The 14,193-nt window shown below is 42.1% G+C and overlaps 1 protein-coding gene across 2 annotated transcripts in view; it reads right to left on the reverse strand.

Annotated features, from left to right (window-relative positions):
• Nucleotides 1-3,424: 3,424 nt before the first annotated feature.
• The window catches only part of MMS22L (MMS22 like, DNA repair protein), a 122,208-nt gene continuing 111,439 nt past the window's right edge, over nucleotides 3,425-14,193 (reverse strand). For both annotated transcript variants that reach the window (XM_033935773.1, XM_033935774.1), the window contains exons 23-25: nucleotides 11,601-11,694; nucleotides 10,618-10,785; nucleotides 3,425-3,888 (exon numbers count right to left, since the gene is read on the reverse strand). In XM_033935773.1, the coding sequence (XP_033791664.1) occupies nucleotides 3,807-3,888; nucleotides 10,618-10,785; nucleotides 11,601-11,694 (344 nt within the window). In that variant the 3' untranslated portion in view covers nucleotides 3,425-3,806. The remainder of the gene's footprint in view (nucleotides 3,889-10,617; nucleotides 10,786-11,600; nucleotides 11,695-14,193) is intronic.

The raw sequence follows: 14,193 nt of genomic DNA on the forward strand, positions 1-14,193 counted from the left end.
CTTCTGACATCACTTCCTATCATGGGACTAGGATGTGACATCAGAAAGGAGCCGAGGGAGGCGTGAGCAGCAGGTTGAAGATCATGCTTGTGCTGGCGCACATTTACAGAGGTATAACTTCAATTATAATGTGCCACAAAAAACATTTGCTCTGTTCAGTGTGCCAGAGTTAAAAATGTTTGCGAGACACTGATTTAAATGGAAGTTATTTCAGGTGGTGCCACACAGGGAGGACTTGTGGCTAAAAGAAATACTAGGGGTAGAAACAGTCTTTATTCCCAACCCATCGCCAGTTTACCATCCTACTCTCAGCCCATCTATACAACTTATATTGTTCCCCTCCCAGCCAGTCTTCAATAGTCCCTTTTCCTTTCCTAACCTATGCACACCATACACTTTATTTTCTCTTAGACCATCCCCACTTCTTTCTCAGTACCTCCCTACCTTAACATTTTCTTCATCTTTTGTTTGTCCCTCACTTCTTTCTCTCAGTGTAATTTGACTTTTGTTTTGAGGTAGGATGCTTAATAGTCCCCTCCTTCCAATACCTACTCCAGACCTGCCAAGTCTCCCACTTTCGCAGGTCTTCTGCCCTCACACTGATCTCTCAGTTGCCTCCCTGTCTCTGGAACCAAAAGATGACCTTTTATGAAGGCCTTTCCTGCTGCCACAGTACAGGGAGGCAGCTCATTTTGCCTCTAGCTGCCAATCAGCTGTGCCAGGGGCAGAGCAATGAATGGGCCAGGCTAGGCGGAGCAGATCCCAACTCTTCTGCTGCGTGAGTTGGAACCTCCTGGGAGCTCCGCTACTCCACTCTCCTATTCTATGCTGCTCTGCTCTCTACTTCAGCCTGACTTTACTTGCCTGCTACTAATTCCTCACTCTACTTTGGTCTGTTCTATCCTCCCGCCCCCTCCAGGCTAGGCTCACCTATCTCTCATACCTCCTAAACCAGGGGTGTCCAATGTCGGTCCTCGAGGGCCGCAATCCAGTCGGGTTTTCAGGATTTCCCCAATGAATATGCATTGAAAGCAGTGCATGCAAATAGATCTCATGCATATTCATTGGGGAAATCCTGAAAACCCGACTGGACTGCGGCCCTCGAGGACCGACATTGGACACCCCTGTCCTAAACAGATTCAATGCGTATTTCAAAATTTTTATCCTCATCCTTCCTGGCCCCAGACACCATTCACATCTAGAGCTCACAGACTTAAATACAATAGTAGTTCCACATCCAGAAAGGCTCCACCACCTGCATGAATAAATCTTGGAAGCTCAGCAATCAGTTGCTCCACAGTCTATGGTCCTTAGCCCCCTACTGGGGAATCCTGGTGAAGGCCTGCCATTTTGAAGAGGCGAGCCTGCTGGCAGTAGGGACTGGACAGCCTTCCTGCTGTCTTCTGTATAAGGTACAAGGCAGGTCGGGGTGGCTGAGGCAGGAGGGAGTGGGTATCCCTCATGCAAACGATCTTTGCAGGGAGGGGGGAGTCGGGAGGTCCAGGTTTCTGAGGCACTGGGCATTCTTCCTAATTTTTTTTGTTTGTCAGAGGTGCATGAGTAACAAACGCACATCTGTGCCCATTACAATAAAAAAGAAGAGGAAAAAAAAAGTATTCCTGCCCCGCTCAGCTGTTCGGGCTACCCTGCACATGTGTCAAAGTCGCTTTTCCAACAACTGATCGGATGAGTTTACGGCAGACCTCCGTGAAACTCATTTCCATGCAAAGTTGTTTGAACATCAATTGCCATTTTCAAATTGGACAATTTATCAGCCCCATAGCAACGCAGAGGATTTTGACAACGATTTTTGCGCATCCGTGCCTTATTGAGCTCAAGTCCTACTAAACCCATTGGGTTTCTTAATGACTCTACAATAGACATACAAAAGCCTTTAATAAATAACCCTGGTTCATCAGTTTCTTTACATTCTAAATACAACAAACAAACATAACCCCCACCCCCAAAAGCAAATGTTTATTTGTGGCAATAATTATATTTACATGTATTTTTTTTTTATAAAAACATCATAGCAAGAATGGAAATTTATTACAAGAGCCCGCAAAAAGAGCCAAGAATGTTGCATTTCTCCATTTTTGATCCCTAAAGTTAAGGTTTAATTCTGATTAAAAAAACATGCTAACAGTCCACATATCTCAGAAATAATCCTGGTCTGAACACAAACTTTAAAAGTCTGCCTTTGTAGGTAATTCTCTTTCTTCTAAGTTCTAAGTTCAGAAGGCTGGTGGGCATGTGACAGACATATTCTGAAGCACTTAAGAATGTAACTTCATCAGAGCTTCCTAAATATAATAAGAAAAGTTACCCTAGTGACCATCCTTTCAATTTTTTGAGTAATAATCTGAGTTATTCTGTAACACTCAACAGTTTTACAAGATTTTTTTTTTTTTTTGGGGGGGAGGGGCATAGCCAGAAGTGCATTTGAGGAGTGGGGCATCCAAAGGTGGACTGAGGAAGCTAGGTATTCTCTTCCCTCTCCCCCCACAACATTGAGGCATACCTTGCTTGCAGGAATGTCAAGCTCTGCTAGCCAAAGAGATTGCTCTGCAGAGTCCCATCTCTACCGAAAGAGAAGCACTCAAGTTGGCAGTGCACTTCAGCTGCCAATGTCAGCACTCCCGCACATAGTTCAGTTGCTGAACTGAGCATGTGTGCCCTCTGACTTGAGTGCTGATCTGACTGCAAAAGTGGGACTCTTGGAGGAGAATCTCTTCAGCTGGCACAGCCATTAAAGCAGAGGGGCACATTATAAATATCTTCTGATTTACTTTTAAAATTAAAACTTCAAAAATGCTTGCTCTACACTTTAGAAGTGATCAGCATGCATTTCCTCATATACACTTGCTTCTCACTAAAATGTCCTACAAATTATTCTTAAATATATATTCTTATGCACAATGATCATCATCTGCGATAACCTGCCAGCCATACAAATTCAAAAAGATGCTGACATTAATTTGCTTGAGAAAATTCTTCAATATGGAATGTAATACTGGGTGTTTTCAGAGAAAACCAAAAAAACTCTGTGGAGTGACGATGTTCCTAAATGGACTTTATTTGAAAGTATCAAAGTTCCAAAGGTACACTAAAATCATCCACATAAAAGTACATCATCCACATAAGAGCCTTAAAGGACCTAGTCCGCTAGGGATACAGGACCCAACATGGTCCGCGTTTCGACAAATGCAAGTAGTGTCTCACTTCCGGCTCACCACACAATTGTTTCCCACGTACTCACCTTTATAGGACCCCCAGGGACCCCTGAAGAAGACTTTTTGTCAAAACGCAGACCGTGTTGGGTCCTGTATCCCTAGCGGACTAGGTCCTTTAAGGCTCTTATGTGGATGATGTACTTTTATGTGGATGATTTTAGTGTACCTTTGGAACTTTGATACTTTCAAATAAAGTCCATTTAGGAACATTGTCACTCCACAGAGTTTTTTTTGGTTTTCTCTGGATTTTCTCCTTTGTGGATATTTTGGGGTCAATTCCTTTTGCTTTTTGCTTTATACTGGGTGTTTTCAAAATTGAACATATTCAGACAATTCTTACCCACAATGACCAATCAAAATCTCTTAACCAGGAAACAGTTTTGCAACTCATCTCCCTTTGACTTAGGAAAGTATACATACTACAGCACATTTTACAGTGTCTGAATTTTGTTCTGGTTAAACTCTTCAACTGATAACATAATTCTATTAAATGTTATCACTTCTCACTGAGCTTAAGGCTAAATTTGTACAATGCCCATAATCTAACATATTTGTAGGATGGCAAAACCTTCTTTAACTTTCATCGCTCTCCAGTTTCAATATCTCAGATTGACCAGATTCTCCCAGATGTGATAAGAGTCTTCTGTAAGCTTCTCTGTGGAAGAAAGCATGCATCTATGTTTATTAACTCTGCTACAGTACTTTGGCATGAAGACAAGTAAAATGAGCAGCATGTGGGTATGTAAAACAAATATATTACTCATTGCAAAAGCAGTTTTGGTTTAAAATGAGCCAAACTAGAAGTAACATACACTTGTTTTGTTAAGCACAGTTGTATTAATGCATGTGCCTGTTTGAATTTACAAATTGTGTTCTTAAAAAAATTTAAGTCACAAAATAGCCATAAGAAGCTCAAAGCTCGACTAGTTGTTCAAACAGTTGCTTTGCTCTCTTCTGAACAGAAATCAAAATGTTTTCCCTACAATTTTAGCCTTCTTTACTCTCTCTGATTTTAATCTGCTGAGAAATACAGTGGTACCTTGGTTTACGATCATAATTCGTTCCAGAAGCATGCTCGTAAACCAAATTACTCGTATATCAAAGCGAGTTTCCCCATAGAAAATATGGGAAACTTGCTTGATTTGTTCCCCCCCCCCCCGAGGCCAGTGGCACTGCTCTACCTCCCCCCTGAGGCCAGTGGCACTGCTCTACCCCCCCCCCCGCGAACCGGCATTGCTTCCCCCCCACTCACGAAGGCCTCCCCCCGCGTGATCCGCCCCCCCCCGCGATCCGGAATCCTCTTTTGCTCGAATTGCTCCCCCCGCCGCGATCCGATATCCTCCCCGTACCCATCACCCACCCGAACGCATCACTTACCCCCCATTGGCACCCGGCACCAAGGCACAGGACATGCCGGTGCCCGAAGATCTCTCATCCTTTTTGCTGGGCCTTGATCATCTGCGCATGCTCAAGGCCTTAGTTCCTACTCTCTCCGAGATTCTCGGAGATCTCGAGAATCTCGGAGAGAGCAGGAATTAAGACCTTGAGCATGCGCAGATGCTCAAGGCCCAGCAAAAAGGATGAGAGATCTTCGGGCACCGGCATGTCCTGTGCCTTGGTGCCAGTGCCGGATGCCAGATGGGGGGGGGTAAGTGATACGTTCGGGTGGGTGATGGGTACAGAGGATACCGGATCACGGCCGGGGAGGGAGGGGGCGACACGAGCGGAGGGGTGCCGGATCGCGCGGGAGGTGCCGGATAGCAGGGGGGAGGTGCTCGTACCTCAAGGTAAGCTCGGTTTGCGAGGCACCAATATTGCGAATGTTTTGCAAAACACTCACAAACTGGTGCACTCGTAAACCAAGGTACCACTGTAAAGCCATATGAATTGTGCTCATTACAATTTCATCTTTAAATCTACATCTTTCAATTCAGACTAATTTACATCTTTTAATTCAGACTAATAAGGCTTTTTTTGGTCATATATGAATTTCCAATATAAGTTGTTTTCTAATTGCATAGATGCTGAAAAGTTTCTCAGCAGATTACTAAACCTGGAATCAATCATCTTATTTGCTATTTATTAGGGATTGTTTACTGTGTAAATGCTATTTGTGAATTATTGTATTTACAATTACTGTAACTGTATACCGCTTTGGACCGCTATAAGGAATAAGTGGATTATAAATGTCAGCTTAAAATTAGATTAGATGTGAATCAGCACAGAAGTGCTAACTGTACCTAAAGCTCTTTTATCATCTTAGCAAACAGCTAACAAGATACCTGAGCTCTTCCACAGATTACAACTTGCAATATGAATCACACAACATGCAAATAGTACTAAAATAGTACTGGAATTCACTCCCGTTATACTTAAGAGAGGAGAAGAATTTGGAAAAATTTAAGAGCCAACTTAAGAGCTTTCTTTTTAAAGATGCGTTCAATACTTAATTGAAATGTTAATTTGCTCTTTCATTAATTGCTCTTTTGTCTACTTTTATTTTACCGATGTTATTTGTCCTTCTATTCCTGTTGTGTTTTACCTTTAATTGTTGATTCTTTCCTATCTAAGATTGTATTTCTATCCCACCTGTCCTATTGTATTCTTGTCTTAATTAGTTTGTTTTGTGACTTATCCTCTTGTTAATTATATGGTCTATTTTATGTATATTTTAGACAATTTATTTTACCAATTTGTACATCGCTTAGAATTTGGAATAGGCGATTAATCAAATAATAAATAAACTTGAAATTTGAAAACAACTTTTTTTACAGCACAAATTTAAAATAACATGACCGTAGTCTCAAGGTAGTAGCTAGAGAATGACACGGGGATAAATTTTTCCCCATCCCCATGGGAACTCATTTTCCCATCCCGGCGAGTTCTTTTCCTGTCCCTGCCCCATTCCTGCAAGCTCCATCCTCATCTGCACAAGCCTCAAACACTTTAAAATCATAAGTGTTTGAGGCTTGTGCGGTTAAGGCAGAGCTTACAAGAATGGGACAGGGACAACGCGCCAAAGCTCGCAGGGATGGGGAAATTGAGATCCTCTGGGGATTGGGGAAAAATTTGTCCCTATATAATTCTCTAGTTAAACAGTGGTCCCCAACCCTTCGTGGAGGACCACTAGCCAGTCGGGTTTGCTCTAATGAATATGCATGGCGCAGATTTGCATTCCTATTGTCTTCATTATTGCAAATCTCTTTCATGCATATTCATAAGGGTTATCCTGAAAACCTGGCTGGCGGTCTTCCAGGACAGGGTTGGGGACCACTGCTATAGCAGTAGCTCTCTGGGAACACCCAGCCACTTTTGTTATAAGGGTATGTACAAAGAATCTGCATGAGTGGTATCTACATTCAATGCAGGCAGTGTAGGCAATTGCATTAGTCGTGGATGATGCTGGAAACATTTAGAAAACTGTGTATTGGAAATAAGGTTCTGCATCTAGGGGCTGATGGAAGAGGATGACTTGGATTTGTGGCAGTCACAGAGATTGTGCTTCATGGAGAATCATGCTTGGAATATAGTTATACTGATCTATAATCTATTCAAGGACGACAGGGTTAAAAGAAAGGGAGAGGGGAGTGGTGTTATGTTAAAAATTATATTAAAGCAACAGAATTTCAGGGCTTACAGAGGAAGGGAGAGACACTGTGATTTAATCTGGAAAGAGAGGATGGCAATCTATTTACATTGGTGTGATGTACAGGCCTTCACAGACAGAGTTAAGTGGACAGAGATTTAATTGAAGACATTCACAATACTGAGTGGAGTGGAGTAAAGCAGCAGGCTGAGAATCAGGGAAGCCTGGTTCAAATCTCACTGAAACTCCAAGTTACCTTGGCCAAGTCTCCTAAATCCTCCACTGTCTGAGGTACAAACAGATTGTGAGCCCTCCAGCAACAGGGATATACCTACTGTAGTGGAATGTAATGCACCTTGGGCTACAACTGAAAAAGGCATATACATTTTTTAAAAAAGGTATTATCCAAATACTTGTAGGTGTAGCCTAATATCCTGGGTTCAATCCCTCTGTAGCTCGTGACACTTGGGAATTCATGAAAGCCACTTTCTGAATGGAGACTGCACAGGGTACGAGCACTGCTCCAGCCCCAACTCACTGCTGGACCACCAGGAACGAAGCGGTGTTGAAAAGTTCTCAGCCCAACCATGAAGGGAATGACGTGGAGCCATAAACCTTACAAATTATTCCATACATTCACCCCTAAGTTCAACACACTTGGCACATTGTGAATGAAGTTTCTGTAACCCTTCCAAAAAAATACTCTGATGTCTGGTCACTGAAATACTGCTCTGCTGCTGCAATCACTTCCAAATTGCTTGAAAATTGACACCCTTTCAAACTCTTTGTAAGGTTTAGAAACAGAAAATAGCCAGATGGAGCAAGATCTAGTGAGCAAGGTGGATGGTCTATGAACTCAAACCTCAACTGCGTCAAAACATCCATTGTTTTGCCAGCCTTGTGAGTAGGTGCATTGTCTTGCAAAAAAAAAAAAAAAAAAGAACTCCCTTCCACAGCTTCCCTCTCTTTTTTTCTTTCAATGCTTCCTTTAATTGGCACAGCAAGTTACAGTAGTATTCTGCATTAACTGTTTGGCCCCTTGGAAGATAGTCATTACAACACCTTCCTGATCCCAAAATATTTTGGCCATAACCTTTCCAGCTGACTTTTGGGTCTTGAATTTCTTTGGCCTTGTAAAACCTGAGTGCCACCATTGCATGGACTGTTGTGTCTCAGGCAGGATCACAGTGGTGTAATCATGTTTCATCAACAGTAACTAAGCGTTCCAAAAAGTTGGTACCAGCTCACTAAAAATGCTGCCAAATCAACATGGAAGTGTCCACTTGATGTCATTTCTCACCAGCATTCAAACATTTGGGCACCCACTTGGCTGACAGCTTCTGCATACCCAGCTGCTCATGGATTATACACCCAACATGTTCCCTGGATATCTGTAGTGGATATCGCCGTTCTTCCAAAATCAGGTCATGGACATGGTTAACAAGTTCAGGAATTGACATCGTTTGAGGCTTCCCAGACCTTGCTGCATCTTCAATCTTAAAATCTCCATGCTGAAAGTTTGCACACCACTTCTTCGCTGTGGAGTATGATGGGCATTTTATCACTCAATGTTTGCATCATACATTCATGGATTTTCTTTGGAGTTTTCTTCTGCAGGAATAGGAACTTCATGACGGCTAGGAGTTCCATACTAGAAAAATTTCACACTTTTCGTTGACATGGTTCAATCAGTGATCTGAAACAATGTCAAAACAGTATTATATTCCATATATGTATGGGGGGGGGGTGATATATCTTTTTGTCATAGATTACAATTTTGGTTGAATTTAAGTGCTTTTATAGTGTAATATGATTGTATAATTTGTTGCATTTATTTATGGCTTCAAATGAATAAAGATATATATTAAAAAAACCCAGCATTATAATTCTGCAAATATGCACTTTGCAAAATAAAATAACAATCCTTTCAGATACAGTAGCAAAATAATGCTCAGAATTTAGGAAGTTGGTTGGAATGAGAACTTTTCATCACCCCCTCGGTGCTTGGATGGGTCCAGGAGGGAGGCCGTGGGGGGGGGGGAGGGCAGGGTGGAGCAGCTGGCCAAAGCAGGATGCTAGAGGGATCACACTTGTCTTGGCTCACCGCTAGACCACCAGGACTTAAAGTAGGTTTCAAAAAGGGGTTGGACAAGTTCCTGAAGGAAAAAGGGATTGAGGGGTATAGTTAGAGGGTATTATAAAGGATAAAATGTCTTAAGTAAAGGATCACTACAGGTCACGGACCTGGGGGGCCGCCGTGAGTGCGGACTGCTGAGCACGATGGACCTATAGTCTGACTCGGCAGAGGCGATGCTTATGTTCTTAATGGCCAGAGCTGTTGCTTCTGCTAGGCTGGGATGGGCCAGGACAAAACACCTTGAGGATGCTAAGATTATTGGTTCAAAGAAGGTTACAGTCCATTCTCATTATTCGCATGTTCCCACCTATCCATGGTTGCATCCATTGTAACCGATATTCCCCATTTGTGCTGCTGTGTTCATGTATTCACGTACCTGCTCTTAAAAAAACAGCTTTCTTTGCTTTTACTTTTTCTTCGCAGTCTGGCATTTGCTTGCAGATATGGCCCCTAAGCATCCAGAGAGTGGATTACAAGCATCTACTCCAAGTGCTGTCCCATACATGAACCTAACCCTGTTTTCCCAACAGTTTTGAGGCACAACGTGTACTGATGGAACCTAACCTCTATTTTCCCCAAAGACTCAGGGTTTCATTATTCACGATTTTACAGTTCTCAAACATTTTTGGAAACCATACTACTACGAATAACAAGAATAGACTGTACCTTGGTTTATAACTGGATAGGTTTATATTTGAGTATCTACAGTAATTGCACAGGAGGCAAGTCTCTTTCAACTGAAAAGAAATGAGTGCACATAGGATGAAAGTGAAAGGGGATATGCTCAGGATTAATGCAAGGAAATATGTCTTTATGCAAAAGGGTAGTGGATGCATGGAATGGCCTCCCAGTGGAAGTGTTGGCGATGAAGACGATTTGAATTAAACAAAGCACATAAGCACATAGGATCTCCAAGGGAGAGAAATGGATAGTAGATGGTACAAATGGCAGACTGGATAGGCCATGTGGTATTTATCTGCTGTAATTTTCTGTTTTTATGGAAACTGCCTAGAACCAAAAGGCATTCGCGATATATAAAGATTTATGTTATATTTACTTATTTTAAAAATTTCTACACCACTTATAAGCTAAGCGGTTTACAAAGTAAGCATACATAGTCATGTGTACACACATAATCAGTAAAACATTAACTACTCACCCCTCCAAACTTGTCTAACTTACTAAAACTAATATATGGCTAATAAAACTTCAATAAAACAGATTGTCAAAATCTGAAACATCACTACCTAGTAAAAGGCTCTCACAAACAAACATGTTTTTAGTTGCTTCTGAAAAGACATCTTGTCTTTACATAGCCTCAAATATCCTGGTAAAGCATTCCATTTCAGAGGACCTGCCACCAAAATGGCTGTTGCTCGTGTCTTTTTGTAATGAGTTTCACCAAGCACCTCTATTGATAGCCTCATGGCAGATTCTGATCTTAACGTTCAAGTAGGTATGTATTGTTTCAATGCCTGCCTTAAATCCCATGGTGTTACCCCATACATTGCTTGGTGAACCTCCATCAAAATCTTATTCTACATTGTTATGTTATATGTTATGTTTTTATGTTTCTGAAACTAAACCAGTCAGGTGGATCTGAGAAATAGGTTGTGCATCAGTACAAAAAGAAATCTTAGTAACGAAAACCAATAAAGCACCTTTGTATAATGTTTCTGCCAAGGCCTTGTTTATGCTCAGAGTTCTTGAGAGACTGAGTAATGGTGGGAATCAAGGAGACAACTAGCGATTGGTCAATGCCTGACAGTGTAGTCAAGATGTTGTAAACCTGGTGATCATATATTGTGCTGTATTCCTGCACAAAGTCTCTGCAAGTGAAACAGAAATACTTTTTAACCTGTATATTGGTGCCAAAACATTTAGCACAGATAAACAATTATTACACTTTTACACATACCCACTACCAAGAAAATGATTAGAAAAAGAGAATGCCTGTCTACAGGACAGAGAGCATCTGCACAAATCTGGTTCTATTTCACAAACTTTATATTACACTGAACATGGCTGTGGACTGATTTGATTATGAATTCTTGTCAACTGAATAGGCATTTACTATACTGATCAGCCAATAGTTTGAGATCATATGTATAATAGTTATCACAAATCATGTCATGTGAGAAAGAACCTGGAAAACTTAGCTAACTCAGATGAAAAAAGGGCATTCAGCTGTACAATGCCTAGGACCAGCTAGAGGGCTAATCCCACCACTGAGTGCAACTACTCAATGAGCACAGCTGTTAGAACAAGTTGTGTAGCGAGGGTGAGAGGCGCCTGGAGCAGTAACATCTGCCCCCAACCCTATCCGCTCCTTCCCCACCCCCTCCTCCGCAGGTCCAGGAAGTGACATCAGAGGAAGAGTCGATGCTGACACAAGCAGCAGGTTGGGGGTTGCTGCTCGTGCTGTGAACGTTAAAGAGGTACGAGGGAAAGGGCACACAGTTGGGGTGGGTGGGTCAGGAAAGGAGTCGGGGGGAGGGGGGGCGGAGTGGATGATGGGTGCTGGTGCTACCACCAAGATGGTGCCCTGGGTGGACCTCCCCCCCTCTTATTATGCCATTGGTTAGAACATAAGAACATAAAAGTTTCCAACAGTGGCCAACCCAGGTCACAAATACCTGGTTACCTTAAAACAGAGGTGAGTCGGGCAGCACCTTCTTCTGGAGCCATTCGGCAGTTCTCTACCATTTGCTGTAGAATCTCTGTAGATAGCTTTCTGACTGTAAACACAAAATTCCAGGTTACATCGGCCATATGACCCTATAATGAACTTTGGCAATTTAGAGCTACTACTGAAAACACTTAAGCTAAATCCAAAATCCCTCTATTCCCATTGCTATAATGTTGCATGTAGAGAAAAGACTTCATGCACACAATGCTCACATGAGAAATCTGTTCAATTTAGATCCCATTCAATCAGTGAAAAATCAAAGTTTATAAAAAGAGAGAAATTATTTAAAACATCATATTAGTAATCTCTGGCCCATTTTTTTGCTCAAAAGAAAAATAAAACAATTTAGCATGAGTTTCTTACTATCTGTTTCACTGGAAGGTGAGACTATTGTTCAGTATGCCAAAGTCCATCCATACCAGGTTAGTTTGGTTTTTCATTCCATCTTTATATCCAGGATAGCTTGTTTACTGGAGGATCCAGGGCTCTCCAGGTATAGGAGCTTGGAGATTAAAGTTCCATTTCTCTTTAGGATATCAAACCCAAAAATCTATAAAGGTTCCACTAGAAGACTGGAGGTGGCTTATTTCTGGGAAGAGCCTTTTCTCAGTGAAACTACTCCTCAATCAGCCGGTATCAGTAGGCTTCACTTGCTTTACTGGCTGACCTAGTCTGCTCTATGCTTCCACTTCCTTTCAGATGCCATCTTATCTGTGGTCTATACATTAAGCGCAAACCTGGCTGGAACTCTCTGTCAGAACTTGGTTTGTACCTTGCTGTGTTGCCTAATGCTTCGAATGTCTTTGTTGCATTTCCATTCCCACCCAGTAGAGCCACTCTCAACTTTGTACCAAGTTCCAACTTTGCATCTATTCTGATTCTTCCTAGTGAGTTTGTGTGATTGTGTTCACCCTTCTTTCTGAGCTCCCCTGGCATCCCACCCCAAGTTCTGGGTTTTAGGTAGAAAGGCCTAACTATCACCAATACTGGAAGGCTCAACCTGAAGGGTTGTCAACTGAAAGCCTGCACCCAAAACTTTTAAGGTTAGGCCCTACGTTTAAAGGCTTTTACCTCATTAAATAGAAGATCAATTATGTGACCAGAATCTTCACTTCCTGAAACTATGTTGTTTCTCATCTATAGAAACCTGCTATTATGGGCCTATTCAGTAGATGGAAACTCTCAAACCCTGACTCTGAACGAGGACCAGCTTGAGCTCAGGGTGAGAGACATACTGAAATCCAGAGTGTTTTCTTGGAGAACATGGCTTTTGGTTCACTGGAAAGAGAAATCCTAGATTGATATGAATGAACTTCATGCACCTCATCTCCTAAAGTTCCTTGAAAGATGGTTTAAAGGATTTCTAGAGATATCCCAAAGGGGAGAGAATAATAGGCACTTTTTGCTTCCTATTGTCAACAGGGGTCTCTGTGTACCTCTATAGTCCATACCTCCTGCCAGCAGCTCTTGTTTCCTGTTCAGGACATTTATATCTATCTATATCTGTTATCTGCCACATACACTTCTATGTGTTCCGGGTACAGATTACCAGAACTTGGTCTCTTCCTGTGCTTCATATGTTTATTGTTGTTTATTGAAAGCTTCTATACTGCTACTAATAGCTGGAGAGTCAATTCAGAGCTTCTGTAAAGGTGCTACAATATTTGAGAATTCTCCATTCAAGAACCATTTCACTGTTCTAATCCAGTCTTTTTACTTCCTTGTTCTTCAGCTTTATTTTGTCTGGACTTCTCTGGTCTCACTCTGCTTTACCTTTCTTAGTTAAATCCTGCCAGCTACCATAATCCAAGGATAAAGCCTGGTTCAACTGGAGTCTCTTAGACTTGGCTTGGTCTGCATGTGCCCAATCTGATTCACAGCTGCTTCACCTTTGGTGGACTACTCCAACTACATGGCACATGTGTATCCAAATGATCTCTTCACCCTTCAATAAGAGTGTGTTAGAAGGGAAATACACATTTCTCCATTTGTGTACATATGTTACAGCTGCTACTGCACATCTGGAAAAACTTACAATGCGCGACGGCCTCAAGGAAAGCAAACCAAATGTTGGGTATCATTAAGAAGGGTATCACGGCCAGGACGAAGGAAGTCATCTTGCCACTGTATCGTGCAATGGTGCGCCCGCATCTGGAGTACTGTGTTCAGTACTGGTCGCCATACCTCAAGAAGGACTTGGCAGTACTTGAGGGAGTCCAGAGAAGAGCGATTAAACTGATAAAGGGTATGGAAAACTTCTCATATGCTGAGAGGATGAAAAAGCTGGGGCTATTCTCCCTAGAAAAGCGGAGACTTAGAGGAGACATGATAGAAACCTTCAAAATCCTGAAGGGCATAGAAAAGATAGACAGGGACAGATTCTTCACACTGTGGGGAACCACAAGTACAAGGGGGCACTCGGAGAAATTGAAAGGGGACAGGTTTAGAACAAACGCTAAGAAGTTCTTTTATACCCAGAGGGTGGTGGACACATGGAACGCACTTCCGGAGGTTGTGATAGGCCAGAGCACGCTACAGGGGTTCAAGG

Source organism: Geotrypetes seraphini, chromosome 3 (assembly GCF_902459505.1).
Source record: "Geotrypetes seraphini chromosome 3, aGeoSer1.1, whole genome shotgun sequence".
Classification (NCBI taxonomy): domain Eukaryota; kingdom Metazoa; phylum Chordata; class Amphibia; order Gymnophiona; family Dermophiidae; genus Geotrypetes; species Geotrypetes seraphini.